Source organism: Ranitomeya imitator, chromosome 1 (genome assembly GCF_032444005.1).
Source record: "Ranitomeya imitator isolate aRanImi1 chromosome 1, aRanImi1.pri, whole genome shotgun sequence".
NCBI classification, from domain to species: Eukaryota; Metazoa; Chordata; class Amphibia; order Anura; family Dendrobatidae; genus Ranitomeya; species Ranitomeya imitator.
Genome location: NC_091282.1, coordinates 989,481,239 through 989,496,764, shown reverse-complemented (window position 1 = coordinate 989,496,764; position 15,526 = coordinate 989,481,239). Strand labels below are relative to the sequence as shown.

The window sequence follows — 15,526 nt, the reverse complement described above, 5'->3', positions numbered from 1 at the left end:
CTCAGGGAAAATAATTTGGCAAGAAACTTTTAAGTTTAGAACGCGGTGGGTGGATTTCTATGGCTGTATATTCAGTCCTTGTAAGATCTGCTTGAGTTTCTGCTCTCCTAGCCTAACAATGGCTCTATATACGCAATACTGTAAATGCTCTCTTAGACAAAAAGCCAACAGATGAGAAGACTTACCTGCCATGGTGTCTTCTGTTACATCAAATGAGTAGACGGCTCTGGAGAATTTCGGGATGTGATCATTGACGTCACTGATTGTGATATTTATCCTCATATCTGAAGACTGAAGACCGTCATCTGCCCTAACTAATAGGGAATACTTAGAGCGGCGTTCTCTGTCCAAGCGTTTGGTAGCAATCAAATCTCCAGATTCCGGATCAATACGGAAACTGTCATCAGCGCCACTAATAATAGTGTATGTTACCAGAGCGTTAGGGCCCTAAAAGAGTAAAAGTATATTTATTTTTATATGACTAAATATACATTTTTGTAAATATAGAAAGCACATAATAAAGCATAAGTCCGGTAAATAAAATTATATTGAAAAAATATTTTACTCCTCTGCCTTATTATATATGGATTTTTTTATCAAGTTGGAAATCAAATACTTTTTAGAAATTCAATGGATATTTAAGAATTCGACAAAGAACTTGATTTTACATGTTGTATAACTCTGGTGGGTCTTGCTGGATTTAATAACATACATTTATTGCTAATTAATTTATATGCGTTATATTAAAGGGGTTGTACAGCATAATTAAAAATCTGCATACAGACAGTAAAACCTCTAGAATATTGAAATATGATGAATACTGACCCCTCTACTCCCTGTGGCTCCATTGTTGTGTCCCGATACTCCCCACTTGTCTTCTGTTTACTTTGGATGAAGATGTCACAGCCCCCATACCCCATTGCTGCTAATCACTGACCTCAGAGGTCTCTTGGGACATACTTCTGAGATCGCTGATTGGATGCAGTGGTCACAGGGCGTTTACAGACAATCTAATGAAGCCAAGGTATACAGAAGACCAGCGATTAGCGTTGGTGATGTGAAGAGCAGGGATACACCTATGGAAACATACCTGATGATCTGATGTGTATGGAGATGCGGCAAATCTTTAATGCAAGTTTGAGAGAAAAGGGTCCAGCTTCAAAAACCAATTGGAGGTAAAATTTTTGATTTTATTGTTAATCCATTAAATACCGGTAGATATACGCATTGCAAAAATAAAGGGGGAGAACTCCTTGAAACCTACATGTTTCGTACGCCAAACATTCTTAGTCCTGATGTCAGGACTAAGAACGTTTGGCATTCGAAACATGGAGGAAGTCTCCCCCTTCATTTTTTTTTTACAATGTATATATCTTTTTAATGGATTAACAATAAAATCACAATTTTATCTACTATTGGTCTTGGAAGCTGGACCCATTTCTCGCAAACTTGCATTTACTAATGGTGGCAGTGGTGTGGTTCATCACTATTCGGAATTCGGAACACAAAGGGTGAACTGGTACTTTTTCTATATACTTTGCATCTCTTTAATGACCTATGATGTTGAGGGAAAGAAAGATCGGCTTTTTGTTAGGGAAGATAAGCCACCGCCAGAAGGACCTGTCAGTGGCTTAGGGTACCGTCACACAGTGCAATTTTGATCGCTACGACGGCACGATTCGTGACGTTCGAGCGATATATTTACGATATCGCAGTGTCTGACACGCTCCTGCGATCAGGGACCCCGCTGAGAATCGTACGTCATAGCAGATCGTTTGAAACTTTCTTTCGTCGTCTAGTGTCCCGCTGTGGCGGCATGATCGCATGGTGTAACATATATCGTATACGATGTGCGCATAGTAACCAACGGCTTCTACATCGCACATACGTCATGAAATTATCGCTCCAGCGTCGTACATTGCAAAGTGTGACAGCAGTCTACGACGCTGGAGCGATATTGTTACGATGCTGGAGCGTCACGAATCGTGCCGTCGTAGCGATCAAAATTGCACTGTGTGACGGTACCCTTACTCTACTCTTCCATAGAAAATGCATGCATGCTAAGCTAAAACAATTGCCTGAATATAGAAATCAGAAGGTATACTGTAGCTGTCAGATGAAGAAACATTCAGCCAACATCTATTAAACATGTATGCCCAACTAAGACACCAGTCATTTAGTGTCTATAGGCTCCTTAGGTGTAAATCTGGTAAGTCCATGTATGAGGTTTTACAACACTCACCCATCACACCATAGTCTTACAGTACCAATACATAAATACATATTGAGCAGTTCATCTGTTTTTTTGTTCATGTTAACCGCCTTTCTATAACAATTACCATTATTTCCCTTGCTCCAACTAAGTTTTATTCATTCATAACCAGAAGACTACAAACAATATACATTATGCAGAATGTTATTATAGCATCGTAACATTTTGCTTATTCATTTGAACAATTAGCCAGGAATTTAATGGTGGAGTATGGTAGACGGTCTTGTTATAGGCCGTAATTACAATTCTAAACATCTGTTGTAAAAAAACAAAACAGTTTTCACTATAAGTTAATGAGGAAGCTTTCAATGTGTGACTTATAATGTGTAATATGATACAATCATTTAGAACAGTCACTTTTTATTATGCTGTTGACTTTCATGCAAACCAAACACTGAAAGTATACAATGAAATAACCTTTAGCTTAATGCAAAAGGGCAGAAATAAATACATCAATGTCTAAAAAAAGCAATCTCAATGAGCGTCAGTATTATTGATATAATATATTATTAATATTTTATGAAGCCTTACACAACATGATGATTGCTATAATCTGATACAACAGTTTCACACACCACTATTACTCCATGAAGAAAAAGCATGTAATAAAATACAGTCATAATTGTGATGTCTATGGAATATAAAATATTATTTATCCCATAGGGAATAGATGTGTGGTATGGTATGATTCTGAAAGTTTTATCCACTTCTGTCTGAAAGTCAATATACTACTTAATTATACTAATATATTGAATAATTGATTTGAGTGCCTAACCGTATGGTTGCAATTGGTTTATGATGTGCCTGTGCATAGACTGACAGATTAACATGAAGATCTAAGATAAAAACTAACATAATACATTGCTTGCTGCTGGAGGTACAAAGCTCTCAATCATGGTTGGTATCTCCTATGGCACTGCAGGAAGTGATGTCATCCCGGTATGTAGAGGTGCAGAGGTAGTATTCTCAGTCTAAACCTGGTGTCTAAGGTGGTCTTTAGTCCCCTAAGCCACTTTAGAAGAAGTAACACATGACACAATACAATTTCATGTGAAAAATTAGAAGAGTTGAACATCTATAATCTCCATTTTCCTAAGTCTATCATTACTTGAAGGACTCAGTGCAGGAATTGTGGTGTAAACATCTAAGCTCTGTGAATAAAACCTTTCATGTTACTTAACTTTTGCCAAAAACGTAAATAGGCGATATATTGAACGCAACAGCTCGTGCCTATTCAGAAACTGATACAACAATTTATTCATCTAACAATCTATTCATCTATTACGGCAATTATTTTGATCTTAGATTATAGAATATTTAGAGTACAATAAAAAAAGGAATAAAAGTCCCAGTAAAAGTCTCTATCTAAAATGTTCAGTGGCGCGGTCTCTTCAGAGCAGAAAGTCCACAAAGCACTTGGCATTAGCACTAGTGATGAGCGAATATACCAGGCAACCCCCACAAGTAATCAAGCTGGCTAATAGATGTAAATCATTGAGCTGCCGTGATGAAAACTTAATCTCCGAACACTAAAAAATACTCGGAGGTCACCCAAGTGTGCTCTGGGAAACCCGAGCAACGAGTATATTCGCTCATCACTAACTAGCACGTGTATTTAAATAGAATATGTGCTACGTTCACATGCCCCTTGAAGAAGCTGAAAGGGCGAAACCCTGGGCATATGGTTATATTTACCTAAATTGGATAACATTGCTGTGCTGACTATACTATGCTCTTTTGTGAGTATTTTAATTGCATTTTAGAAAAAAAAAAAAGCTATTGGACTTACGCTATGTTCTGAATGCGCTGATTTACCTGCCGTGAGTACCGGCCCTAATCTCATTATTTTATAATTATTTGGATCTCTATCTTCACTGATATCTTAAATATTAGTTGCCTATTCTTTACAAAGTTATACTGAATCTGAAGGTGCATGAGCATATAATAAGAATTTACAGTAATATAGAGAAAAGTCAAGGTTCATCATGAACTATTTTTTGCCTGCTCCCACGCTATGACAAAGCGTTCTTCGTGCTTCGAACTACAAACCTATACTAAATGGGGATATTTTCTTCTATTACATAAAAGTCCTTTAAATCTGATATTATTCCACTTGCATTATGGTATTCTAAAGTTACACTACTTTTACTCTAAAGAATCCCAACATACACTATTGAATTAAATGTTAAGATGCCTCCTAGTCCATTGTAAACTTCTTAGAAATATCATTTTGTGCCAATTCTATAACAATAGCAAGGGACTTTCAATATAATTCTTTCTCAAAAAAACCTGAGAACAAAAGGAGCTTTATATTATCCTGAACAAGCAGCTACACGTGAATAGTCTGACGCCACATTAGATAAAGTCCGACCAACCAGCTGATTACACTGGGCATTGGCCAACCATCGAAAGTGTGGGAGTATCCCAACTTCTCCCATGGCTGATGTCAGAAGATATCGGGCATGTTGGATTCCATCCTTTCTAAAGAAAAGATAATTGGAGTCTAATAGAGCCATACTCTTCTCCCTCTTCGAGAATATACACATGCTCAGTAGAGCCAAGCTTGCAAGTGTCTAGGATTAATTAATTTGGCACCTGAATAGTTAAACATAATTATATTATCTGTACGCATTTTCCATTCCACCAGTAATAAGAATGTGTATGCAGGAGGGAAAATGTATTATAGGGTGTCACAAGGAAGAGTGTTATTTTGTGTTTTTATTATCCGGCACCATACCGAGCGCTCTGTTTTTTTTAGCCAAATCGATCTTAAAAGATACTATTATGATAAGGGCTGTTCTCCCCACATGCCAGTAGAGAGCCCCTCAGTGCTGACAATGTTAACAATTCATTGACTTGTTATCCATAAAAGAAAAATGAAACACTGATATTTCCTTTCCGTCAGTTACCACTTATACCAAGGTGTCACATAAATATGTGATGTAAAAGATATTACAAAAATGTTAAACAGAATAACCACAAATCTGTGAGACAAGACCAGGTGTCTGCAGTCCCAACAGACGCGTACAATCCTTTCCTTGTTGAAAGACGTAAAAGATGGAGCTGGAGTAGTTATCCTGATACTCACTGTAAATTATATATACAGATGAAATATCCATTTTCTAATGCGCAGAATAGGAATCCATCTACATTTCATTATTACTCAACTAGGATGAAATATTATCCCATCACTGCCCCTTTATAACACTGCCAGGTTTAGCACCAAAAAGCAAATGACCAAAGGTGTAAATTAAAGGGATTCTGTCACTAGGTTTTAGCTACCCCATCTGAGAGTGGCATGTTATACTGTAGGTGCAGAGATCATGAGTCCAGCGATGTATCACTTATTGACCTACCTGCTGAAGTTTTGATAAAATCACACTTTTATGGACTTCAGATAACTCCGCCCACTCCAGTGATTGGCAGCTTTCTGTGTACACTGTGCATAGGCAGAAAGCTGTCAATCAGTGGCAGGGTTATACAAAGCTTATAAATATGGAGGAGTACAGTATCTGGCAGCCGGTTACTAGTCCACTAGTGATAAACTCCTGCTGATAAAACAGTTTATCAAAACTGCAGCAAGCAGCCCAGTAAGTGACATATGATTGGAATCAGGGGCTCTGTCTCTACATTATGCTGCTCTCAGATGAGGTGGCAAAAATCTGGAAATACGTCCACTGTAAGGCTTTCAGCTGCCGTTCATAGAACAACCTAGAACTTGGAAGGTATTAATACATTTCGAAATAATGAAATTAAAATTCATGTTTTTGGGATGAGAGATGGGTATTTCTCATATCTCAATATTTTATGGAGATTTTCTAAACTTCATAATGTTAATAAACAGTTTATTGGATCCAGACCTTACTGCACCCGTTGGACTACAACCAATGTTCAGTGCATTAGGCTTTTTCTTCCTCAAGAAACTAATCAGTGACATTACATCATTTAGTAGCTAAGGATTTATTATATTTATAAACATGCTATTTCCCAAGCTCAAAGCTCCATGGAAGTTTATCTGAACTCTGTTGATTCAGCAGATTAAAACTATGTTCTAACTGAGTCTTAAGACGTGTTTAGATCCCTAGCCGCCACAGTTCCTTAAACTTAGAAATAAATGCATTGCTCTTACTCAGTTTCAACTCACACCGTAAACTTTACAAAAAGACTTCTATAAATTTGTCTAGTGGCACTAATTTGACCTTATCTCTCTTATCTCTAAATATAAATATATCTAGAAAAAGAGGTGAACTTGGGAACTCATTTACTCTATGTTACATTTCAGGCTTCATTCAGAACCAGGACAAGGCAGAACTGAGATTTCATCATGAATGGAATCAAAGATTGGAGAGCAGTGAAGATACAACAGACCATAAGAGGATTTAAGGTACCTTCACACTAAACGACGCTGCAGCGATCCAGACAACGATCCGGATCGCTGCAGCGTCGCTGTTTGGTCGCTGGAGGGCTGTCACACAGACCGCTCTCCAGCGACCAATGATGCCGGTAACCAGGGTAAACATCGGGTTACTAAGCGCAGGGCCGCGCTTAGTAACCCGATGTTTACCCTGGTTACCATCCTAAAAGTAAAAAAAACAAACGCTTCATACTTACCTTCGGCTGTCTGTCCCCGGCGCTCTGCTTCTCTGCTCTGGCTGTGAGCACAGCGGCCGGAAAGCAGAGCGGTGACGTCACCGCTCTGCTTTCCGGCTTCGGTGCTCACAGTGAGTGCAGGAAAGCAGAGCGCCGGAGGACAGACAGCCGAAGGTAAGTATGAAGCGTTTGTTTTTTTTACTTTTAGGATGGTAACCAGGGTAAACATCGGGTTACTAAGTGCGGCCCTGCGCTTAGTAACCCGATGTTTACCCTGGTTACCAGCGAAGACATCGCTGAATCGATGTCACACACGCCGATTCAGCGATGTCAGCGGGAAGTCCAGCGACCAAAGAAAGTTCTGGCCTTCTAGCCCTGACCAACGACATCACAGCAGGATTCTGATCGCTGCTGCGTGTCAAACTGAACGATATCGCTAGCGAGGACGCTGCAACGTCACGGATCGCTAGCGATATTGTTTAGTGTGAAGGTACCTTTAGGATGAAAGTTAGACGCAATCTGAAGGTCTACACTACAGGTATCTGGAGTATTATCTGAAGGATAAAGGAGGAACGTTATCAGTAGTAGCTAGGAGTCAGGACCAGAACTAGTACTACAAGTATCAGGAGTTGCTCCTAAGGGTTAGGGAACAAGGAATTAGGAATATGGAACAAGAACCAGGCGGAACTGCATCAAGAACAGTATAGTGCTGTAGCCAACACTGAAGAAACAGGTACATTGACTCGGGAAATCACGGGAGAAGGTGACTTGAGACTGGGCCTACAAAGCCATAAATGGGAAAACATGCTGGGTTGGAAAGGAACCAGTCAGGTTTCTATCAACTATGTAAGTAAAGGCAGAGTGGGTGTTGTTATTAGCATCCGGATCATGTCCATGAAGATTACGGTCACACTGTACCTGCTTCCATTGCAGTCATTAGGGCGGGGTGCAGAACTGAAAAGTCAAAGCTGTTCTTCAGTCATGTCTACGTTCAGGCTATTTATGTGCTGAGATGGACATCAATTAGCAAAACAGTGGGCATGAAGGAGAATCAGATGACTGGAACAGAGTGGGGCGTAGTGCTACCTATTCCACTAACATTGCCCCTAGTGGGCTCTGCCTATTCATAAATAGGGAATTCTTACCTGAAATATTCCCTTAAAATAGGAGCTCTTGATAATCTGACCAAAAGCAATCGATTGTGTTGCGTTGGCTACATAATTAGAACTTCTGCTTTGCTAAAAAAAAGTTATGGTTGTGCAAAAGAACCAAAATGACACATGAAAGCTTCAATAGGCGACTGGGATCAAATGAGATTTTGCCAGTGAGCAACCACGGAGAAACCACCAAGATGGAGAAACAGGACACGGGAGTGAGGACTGGAGTGTAAGCTAGCTAACAACAACCATGGAATGGAAACCACGTAAAGCTGATATACCCCATTTTATCTAATGTCTAAAGCTTTTGATGCCCCAACCAACTATGGTGCTATTAAGGACCCTTTACGTCTGCCAAGAAAAGACATCTGCATTTACAAAACATGATTAAGAAATGAAGGCATCATAAATATCTGGTATCATGGATCATCAATATTACAGAGCGAACACTCATAGATGCTAAGATGTGCTGAACCGCTGAAGATCTATGTGGGGAGCCAGCATAAGACACTGTGTAACACGCCCGAATAATATATTCATGTACGAGGCGCCCTGAGGAGTACAGTGCATGTGCTGTAATGTTTGTTGACACATTTCTATTTGTAATGATAAATTAAATTCAGTACTAAAATATTCATTTAATAGAAAACACAGATGGACGTCCATATGGAATTATTAGCATTTGCCCTTGCAGAATTCCAATGTCTGTGTGTAATATTGCACACTTCTTGTACTTTGATATTAAACTTGAAGTGTAATGTCGTCAAATATGCCATTATTAATATTATTATTTCATCATATTTCATTTAAATTTTGTATAATAAAACGGCTGTTCCTGTCCTCAATTACAAAAATTACTTTTCAGAGTCATAAACCATACCCTCCACATGTATGTTTTTGGCAACTACACATGCTGTATATTTCTCTACTGCCCGAATACTTGGCTGTCATCTTGTGCTTTCTTTTATGCTGCTTTTTATTCATTTTCTACTATAGCAGAGTAACTTCTTACTAAAAATGGAAAGGGATCATTTTCTAGTATTAGTTCTTACACATGTCAATCTGTCAATAACTCGCTTTCACCTTCTGCCCGGCATTGACCTCTGCACACAAAATTCATTTATAGAAACATTTAGGGCAGCGTTTCCCAAACTCCACTCCTCACTGCCCCCAACAAATCATGTCCTCAGGCTTTCCTTAGTATTGCACTTGTGATGGAAGTATCAGGAGTTCTCTCACCTGTTCAACACTATGGAAATCCTGAAAACATGGCCTGTGGGGGCCATGAGGACTGGAGTTTGGGAATCACTGATGCAGGAAATACAGTGGCATGTAATAGTTTGGGCACCCCTGGTCATTTTTTTTGTTTTTTCATATTTTACATTTTAAAAATTACAAAAAGGAAAATGGGCTGATGCAAAAGTTTGGTCACCCTTGGAGGTTTGTGTGCTCAAATAACTTTGACCAAGTTTCAGACCTTAATTAGCCTGTTAGGGTTCAACGTTGTGTTTTCTTTATTAAACTAAATGCATTTTGGGGTGTGATTTAACAATCTCATTTGTGCATTGAGAAATGTAAAAGACAAATAGCAATAGCAATAGCAAAAAAGCCTGATCCAGTTATTCTTGGCTTCTACTTCCACCCATACTGTCAGCCTCCAAAAAGTTGCCAAGATAGCCATGATGTAGGAACTATCATACCTGGAACTGTTCAAAGGGGTTGTTCCTTAAAGTATATTTTAAAGGGAACCTGTCAGCAAGATTTTTCTAAGTAAACTACATGCATTGTCATGTTGGCGCAGTTAAACTGATTAAAAAGATACATGGGGTGAATAAATCCATTTTGTGGCTCTTGTGTAATCAATGTTAGAAGTTTTCAGTTAATGACATGCTCGTGCTCCGTCGCGAGTTGGTAGGGAGAGTCTTATCTTGGTGCTCTAGGCCAGAGATCTGCCCACAGGATTCCCAGAAGCACAAACAGTCTGTGTCTGTCATTTTCTATGATGAGGAACATGTTTGTGCTTCCGGGAGGCCGGTGCACAGGTCTCTTCTTGGATTCTCTGGCCTAGACCACCAAAATAAGACTGCCTATAGTCCCATGACGGAGCAGGAGCATCTCATTAACTGAAAACTTCTACCACTGATTACACAAGAACCACAAGATGGATTTATTCACCCCAGGTATCATTTTAACCTGTGCAATAGTGCCAACATGACAATGCCTGTAGTTTACTTAACCGAATCCTGCTGACAGGTTTGTTTTAGTAAATGGTTACAGAATAATAACACTGATATACACTGATTTTGGTGCCAACGATGTCTGAATTGTTTTATATTAAGTTTTGGTGCTGATTAAGAATATCAATTTGGTTTTCCCAGACTGGCTCTAGATCTGAGATTTTTAAAAGGTTAATGAATTTATTACAATAGAATTCTGGTTTCAAAAAGTCACTTTTATAGCATTGTAAGCCTACAAATTGAAATAATAATTATATGGGATATTTCATTACCTAAGACACTGTTTAAAAGTCCAAAGAAAGACCAAAAGCTATTGCATTTGTTATCACACACAAGTCGCATTGGGGTAGTGCATTATTTTCTTGGATGAATTAGCTCACAAACTAGAACAAATTCAGCAAATGTAATGGGATTTTTTAATTTAGCACCTTCAAAATACCCAAAATTTGTTCAAAAACCTTTGGCACATTATTTTTTATTTTTTTGTAGACCTGTTTAATGAGTTTCACAATTGGATGTATTAAAAATAATGTCCTTGTGTTAAGATAATCTTATAAATGTGCCTCAGCTACAGGGTCGCACTGGACCACTGGGACACCGGAGAATTATCCGGTGGGCCCCGGGGACTTTGCGGGCCCCCGAGCAGGACGTGGAGGGGGCCCGCTGGTTTCAACTGAATGTGTGTCCAAGGATGCACATTCAGTTGAAATGTATTACCCCATTACTGTTGCAATAGGCCGCCGTCCTAGCACAGGCTGGAAGTTGATGCACGTGTTACTTTGTGTGCCTGTTGCACGAGGCTCATGACAGTGACATTGCCAGCATTTGATGCCACTGTCATGCGACGTCTGCAATGGGGCACTCATGTCAGCCACTGGCCTCTGCTAAGTAGTAACATGAGCGCTCCAGATCTCCAAGATGAAGACACGGCGCGGTACCCCAGAAGCGCAGGCAGGTAAGAGGGTTTTCTTTTTTTTTTCTCTCTCCCAATTCTGTCACTGTGGATGTTGGGCCAGGCCAAGGAACCTAGGGGGCACAGACATGGCCAAGGGACTCAGAGAGCACAGTCAAGACCAAGAGACCTAGGGGGAACAGCCAGGTCTAAGAGACCTAGGGGACACAGCTAGTGCCAAGGGACATAGGGCTTAGAGGGAGCCTGTCAGGTCCCCCATGCCCTCCATCTCAGCAGCCTTCATATTGTCCCAGTTTTCTTTGCTAATGAGGACTTTGAGTAGTCGATGGGGCATTAGTTACCCTTGAATGATCAGCCCTCTCTCCATGTTATCACAGGGTTCAAAGGCACAATGCACATGATTGGAAATTCAGGAGATGGCTTCCGGAAATGAGCAGTGCGTGCCTCTGATGCTGGGAAGTGTAATATGTGCTAATATTTCTCCCGTGTATGTGGTATTATTTGGTCACTATGTGGTGGTAATATGTGGTCTAGTCATAGTGTGACAGTATTTGTTCCTTGTATGTGGCATTATTTGGCCAGTATGTGGTGGTACTATGTGGTCTGGTCACGGTGTGGTGATATTTCATCTTTGTATGTGGTATTATTCGGTCACTATGTTGTGGACTATGTAGTCCAATCTTGGTGTGGCGGTATTTCTCACTTGTATGTATTATTATAAATGATTTTTAATCAATGGAGTCCTCTAATGCAAATTACCCTAATTGCACATCCCAGTTGTATAGTGTATGTACAGTAGATATGCAAGAGCCTCTGTTTTACAGTCAATGATCCACTATAACAGGGATAACAGTTAACAGGTATTTGCATATAACTGTAGGGTGGGCTCTTAGGGTAAATTTCTCCTGTTGTCCCCAGACACCATAATCCAACCCTGCCCAGCGATATACTGTTATTTGATGGGTCTCATCATGCATAGCTGTTCCAGTTCTCGGTCTGAATCTTAGTTCTTGGTCTGCACATACCATAGCTCCTGGTCAGGTAAGATAGCATAAGTCACTTATGATAAGTGAGTATGTAGATGAAAAAGCAGGGGATTGCAGTGGCTGCTTTCGGATGTAATACATTTCCCTGCCTGTTTTATCATAGGAGTGAGTGTTTCTGCTATGTCTTTAGCCGTCTGAGCTCAACATAAATCAATTCAGTGGCTCCTGAGCTTATATGTCACTGACTTGACTTTCAATAAGCTCACAGGATTGATGACATGACAGAAACACTCACCTCTATGATAAAATATGCAGTGAAATGTGTTTCCTCAGTCAGGAAATTGTGTTACCATCGAAAGCAACAGCTGCAAGCTTCTGCTGTTTCATCTGTATACTTACTTATCATAAATGAATTATGCTATGTCCCATGGCCAGGCACTGTGGAATGTGGTGACTATGAACTGGAGCAGCACTTTATGGTCGGACACAGCCAATTCACAGTACTAGCAAAGGCACATTTATAACATAATCTTAGCACAGGAAAAGCATTTTTAAACACATCCAATTGTGGAACTTATTATTATTACAATATCTATTAATTAAAATGTACTTTGTTCATGAACAACTTCTTTCAGCACTGCAAATTTAAAGCTCAATGGCAACAGTGGTTCATTTTTTATAAAAATTGCTTACAAGCACGCCTGGTCCGACCAGACCTTGCCCTGATTTCTGCTCCTGCATTGTTTTGATTTCGCTATAGAATCATAGAAAGTTAGAGTTGGAAGAGACCTCCAAGGTCATCATGTCCAACCCACTGCTCAATGTATGATTCACTAAACCATCTCAGACAGGTGTCTGTCCAGCTTCTGTTTGAAGACTTCCATTGAAAGACATCTCACTACATCTTGCGGCATCCTGTTCTACTCATTAGTCACCCTCACTGTCAAAAAGTATTTTCTTATATCTAATCTGTATCTTTTCCATTTCAGATTCATTCCATTGCTTCTCATGTTTCCATGTGGAAATGAGAATAAGGATGATCCCTCTATATTTTGACAGCCCTTCAGTTATTTGTAGACAGCTATTAAGTCTCTTCTTAGCCTTCTTTTTTGCAAGCTAAATATTCTTAGATCCTTTAACCATTCCTCATTTGACATACTTTGCAGTCAGCTCACCATCCTAGTAGCCTTTGTCTGAACTTGCTTCAGTATTACAATGTGTTTTTTTAAATGTGGTGCCCAGTGCTGGCCACAGTATTCCAGATGAGGCCTCACTAAGGAGGAGTAGAGGGAGGATATTACTTCATGTGATCTAGACTCTATGCTTCTCTTAATCTTAATACATCCTAGAACTGTGTTTGCCTTTTTTGCTGCTGCATCACACTGTTGACTCATGTGCAGTTTGTGATCTATTAGTATACCCAAGTCTTTTTCACACGTGATGTTATTGTTATTTGTAGACAGCTATTAAGTCTCTTCTTAGCCTTCTTTTTTGCAAGCTAAATATTCTTAGATCCTTTAACCATTCCTCATTTGTCATACTTTGCAGTCAGCTCACCATCCTAGTAGCCTTTGTCTGAACTTGCTTCAGTATTACAATGTGTTTTTTTAAATGTGGTGCCCAGTGCTGGACACAGTATTCCAGATGAGGCCTCACTAAGGAGGAGTAGAGGGAGGATATTACTTCATGTGATCTAGACTCTATGCTTCTCTTAATCTTAATACATCCTAGAACTGTGTTTGCCTTTTTTGCTGCTGCATCACACTGTTGACTCATGTGCAGTTTGTGATCTATTAGTATACCCAAGTCTTTTTCACACGTGATGTTGCTTAGTTCTATTCTTCCCATTCTGTAGATGTAATTTTAGTTTTTCTTGCCCAGATGTAGAAAGTTGCATTTCTCCCTGTTAAATGCCATTCTATTAGTAGCTGCTCATAGTTCAAGATTGTCCAGATCTTTATGAATCCTTTCTCTGTCTTCTCTAGTGTTAGCTATCCTTCCTAGCTTTGCATCATCTGCAAATTTGATTAGCTTACCTTCAGTTCTCTTATCTAGATCATTTATAAATAATGTTGAACAACACAGGTGCCAGGACAAAGCCTTTTGGTACCCCACTTGAAACACTCTTCTAATTGGATGTGCAACCATTTATTACCACTCTTGGAATATGATTACTGATGCAATTATGAATTCACCTAACAGTAGCCTTGTCAATTCCATACTTGGTCATTTTTTCAATAAGGATAGTATGAGATACTTTATCAAATGATTTGCTGAAGTCAAGATATACTATACATACCTCATTTCCTTGTTCCACCAAGTCAGTGATTCCATCATAGAAGGAAATTAGATTAGTCTGGCATGGCTTGTTTGCTACAAACTCATGTGGAATCTGGTTAATTACTGTTTTCTCATCCAAGTACTTACATACATGCTATTTAATAATTTATTCAAAGATATTTTCTGGTATAGAAGTAAGGCTCACTGGCCTGTAATTTCCTGGCTCCATCTTCTTTTCTTTTTTGAAGATAGGACAACATTTGCGCTTCTCTAATCTTCTGGGACTTTTCCTGTTCTCCAGGATTTTCAAAAATTCTGGCTAGTGGTTCTGCAATTTCCTCTGCTAGCTCTTTTAGTACCCTGGAATGTAATTCATCTGGCCAGGAGATTTATATTTCTTTAAATTAGCTAAGTGCTCCTTTAGAGACAGTGACCTGTAAACTTTTCAATCTGTTATGATGTTTTTGATCTATGATGATGTGTTTTTGGGCTAAAAGCTTCATATTTACAAAAAAAATTTTAATTTCTGATTTGATGAGCTAAGCTTTTTTGTGAGCAGTATTTTCCATGACTAATGCAAATTTGTTTTTATTGAATATTTATATATATATATATATATATATATTTCCAGTATATATATATATATATATATATATATATATATATATATATATATATATATATATATATATATATATATCCAGTATATACATATATATATGTATATATACTGGAAATATATATATATATATATACATATATATATGTATATATATATATATATATATATATGTATATATATATATATATATATATATATGAATATTCATGGGCAGCCCAATCTCCAGACCTGAACCCCATTGAAAACCTCTGGAATGTAATCAAGAGGATAATGGATAGTCACAAGCCATCAAACAAAGAAGAACTGCTTTCATTTTTGCGCCAGGAGCAGTGTGAAAGACTGGTGGAAAGCATGCCAAGACGCATGAAAGCTGTGATTAAAAATCATGGTTATTCCACAAAATATTGATTTCTGAACTCTTCCTGAGTTAAAACATTAGTATTGTTGTTTCTAAATGATTATGAACTTG

At 38.8% G+C, this 15,526-nt stretch overlaps 1 protein-coding gene across 1 annotated transcript in view; it reads right to left on the bottom strand.

Moving 5' to 3' along the window:
• The window catches only part of FAT4 (FAT atypical cadherin 4), a 365,514-nt gene that overhangs the window by 105,355 nt on the left and 244,633 nt on the right, over window positions 1–15,526 (bottom strand). The window contains exon 3 of the mRNA XM_069743926.1: window positions 186–447. Coding sequence (XP_069600027.1) covers window positions 186–447 — 262 coding nt within the window. The remainder of the gene's footprint in view (window positions 1–185; window positions 448–15,526) is intronic.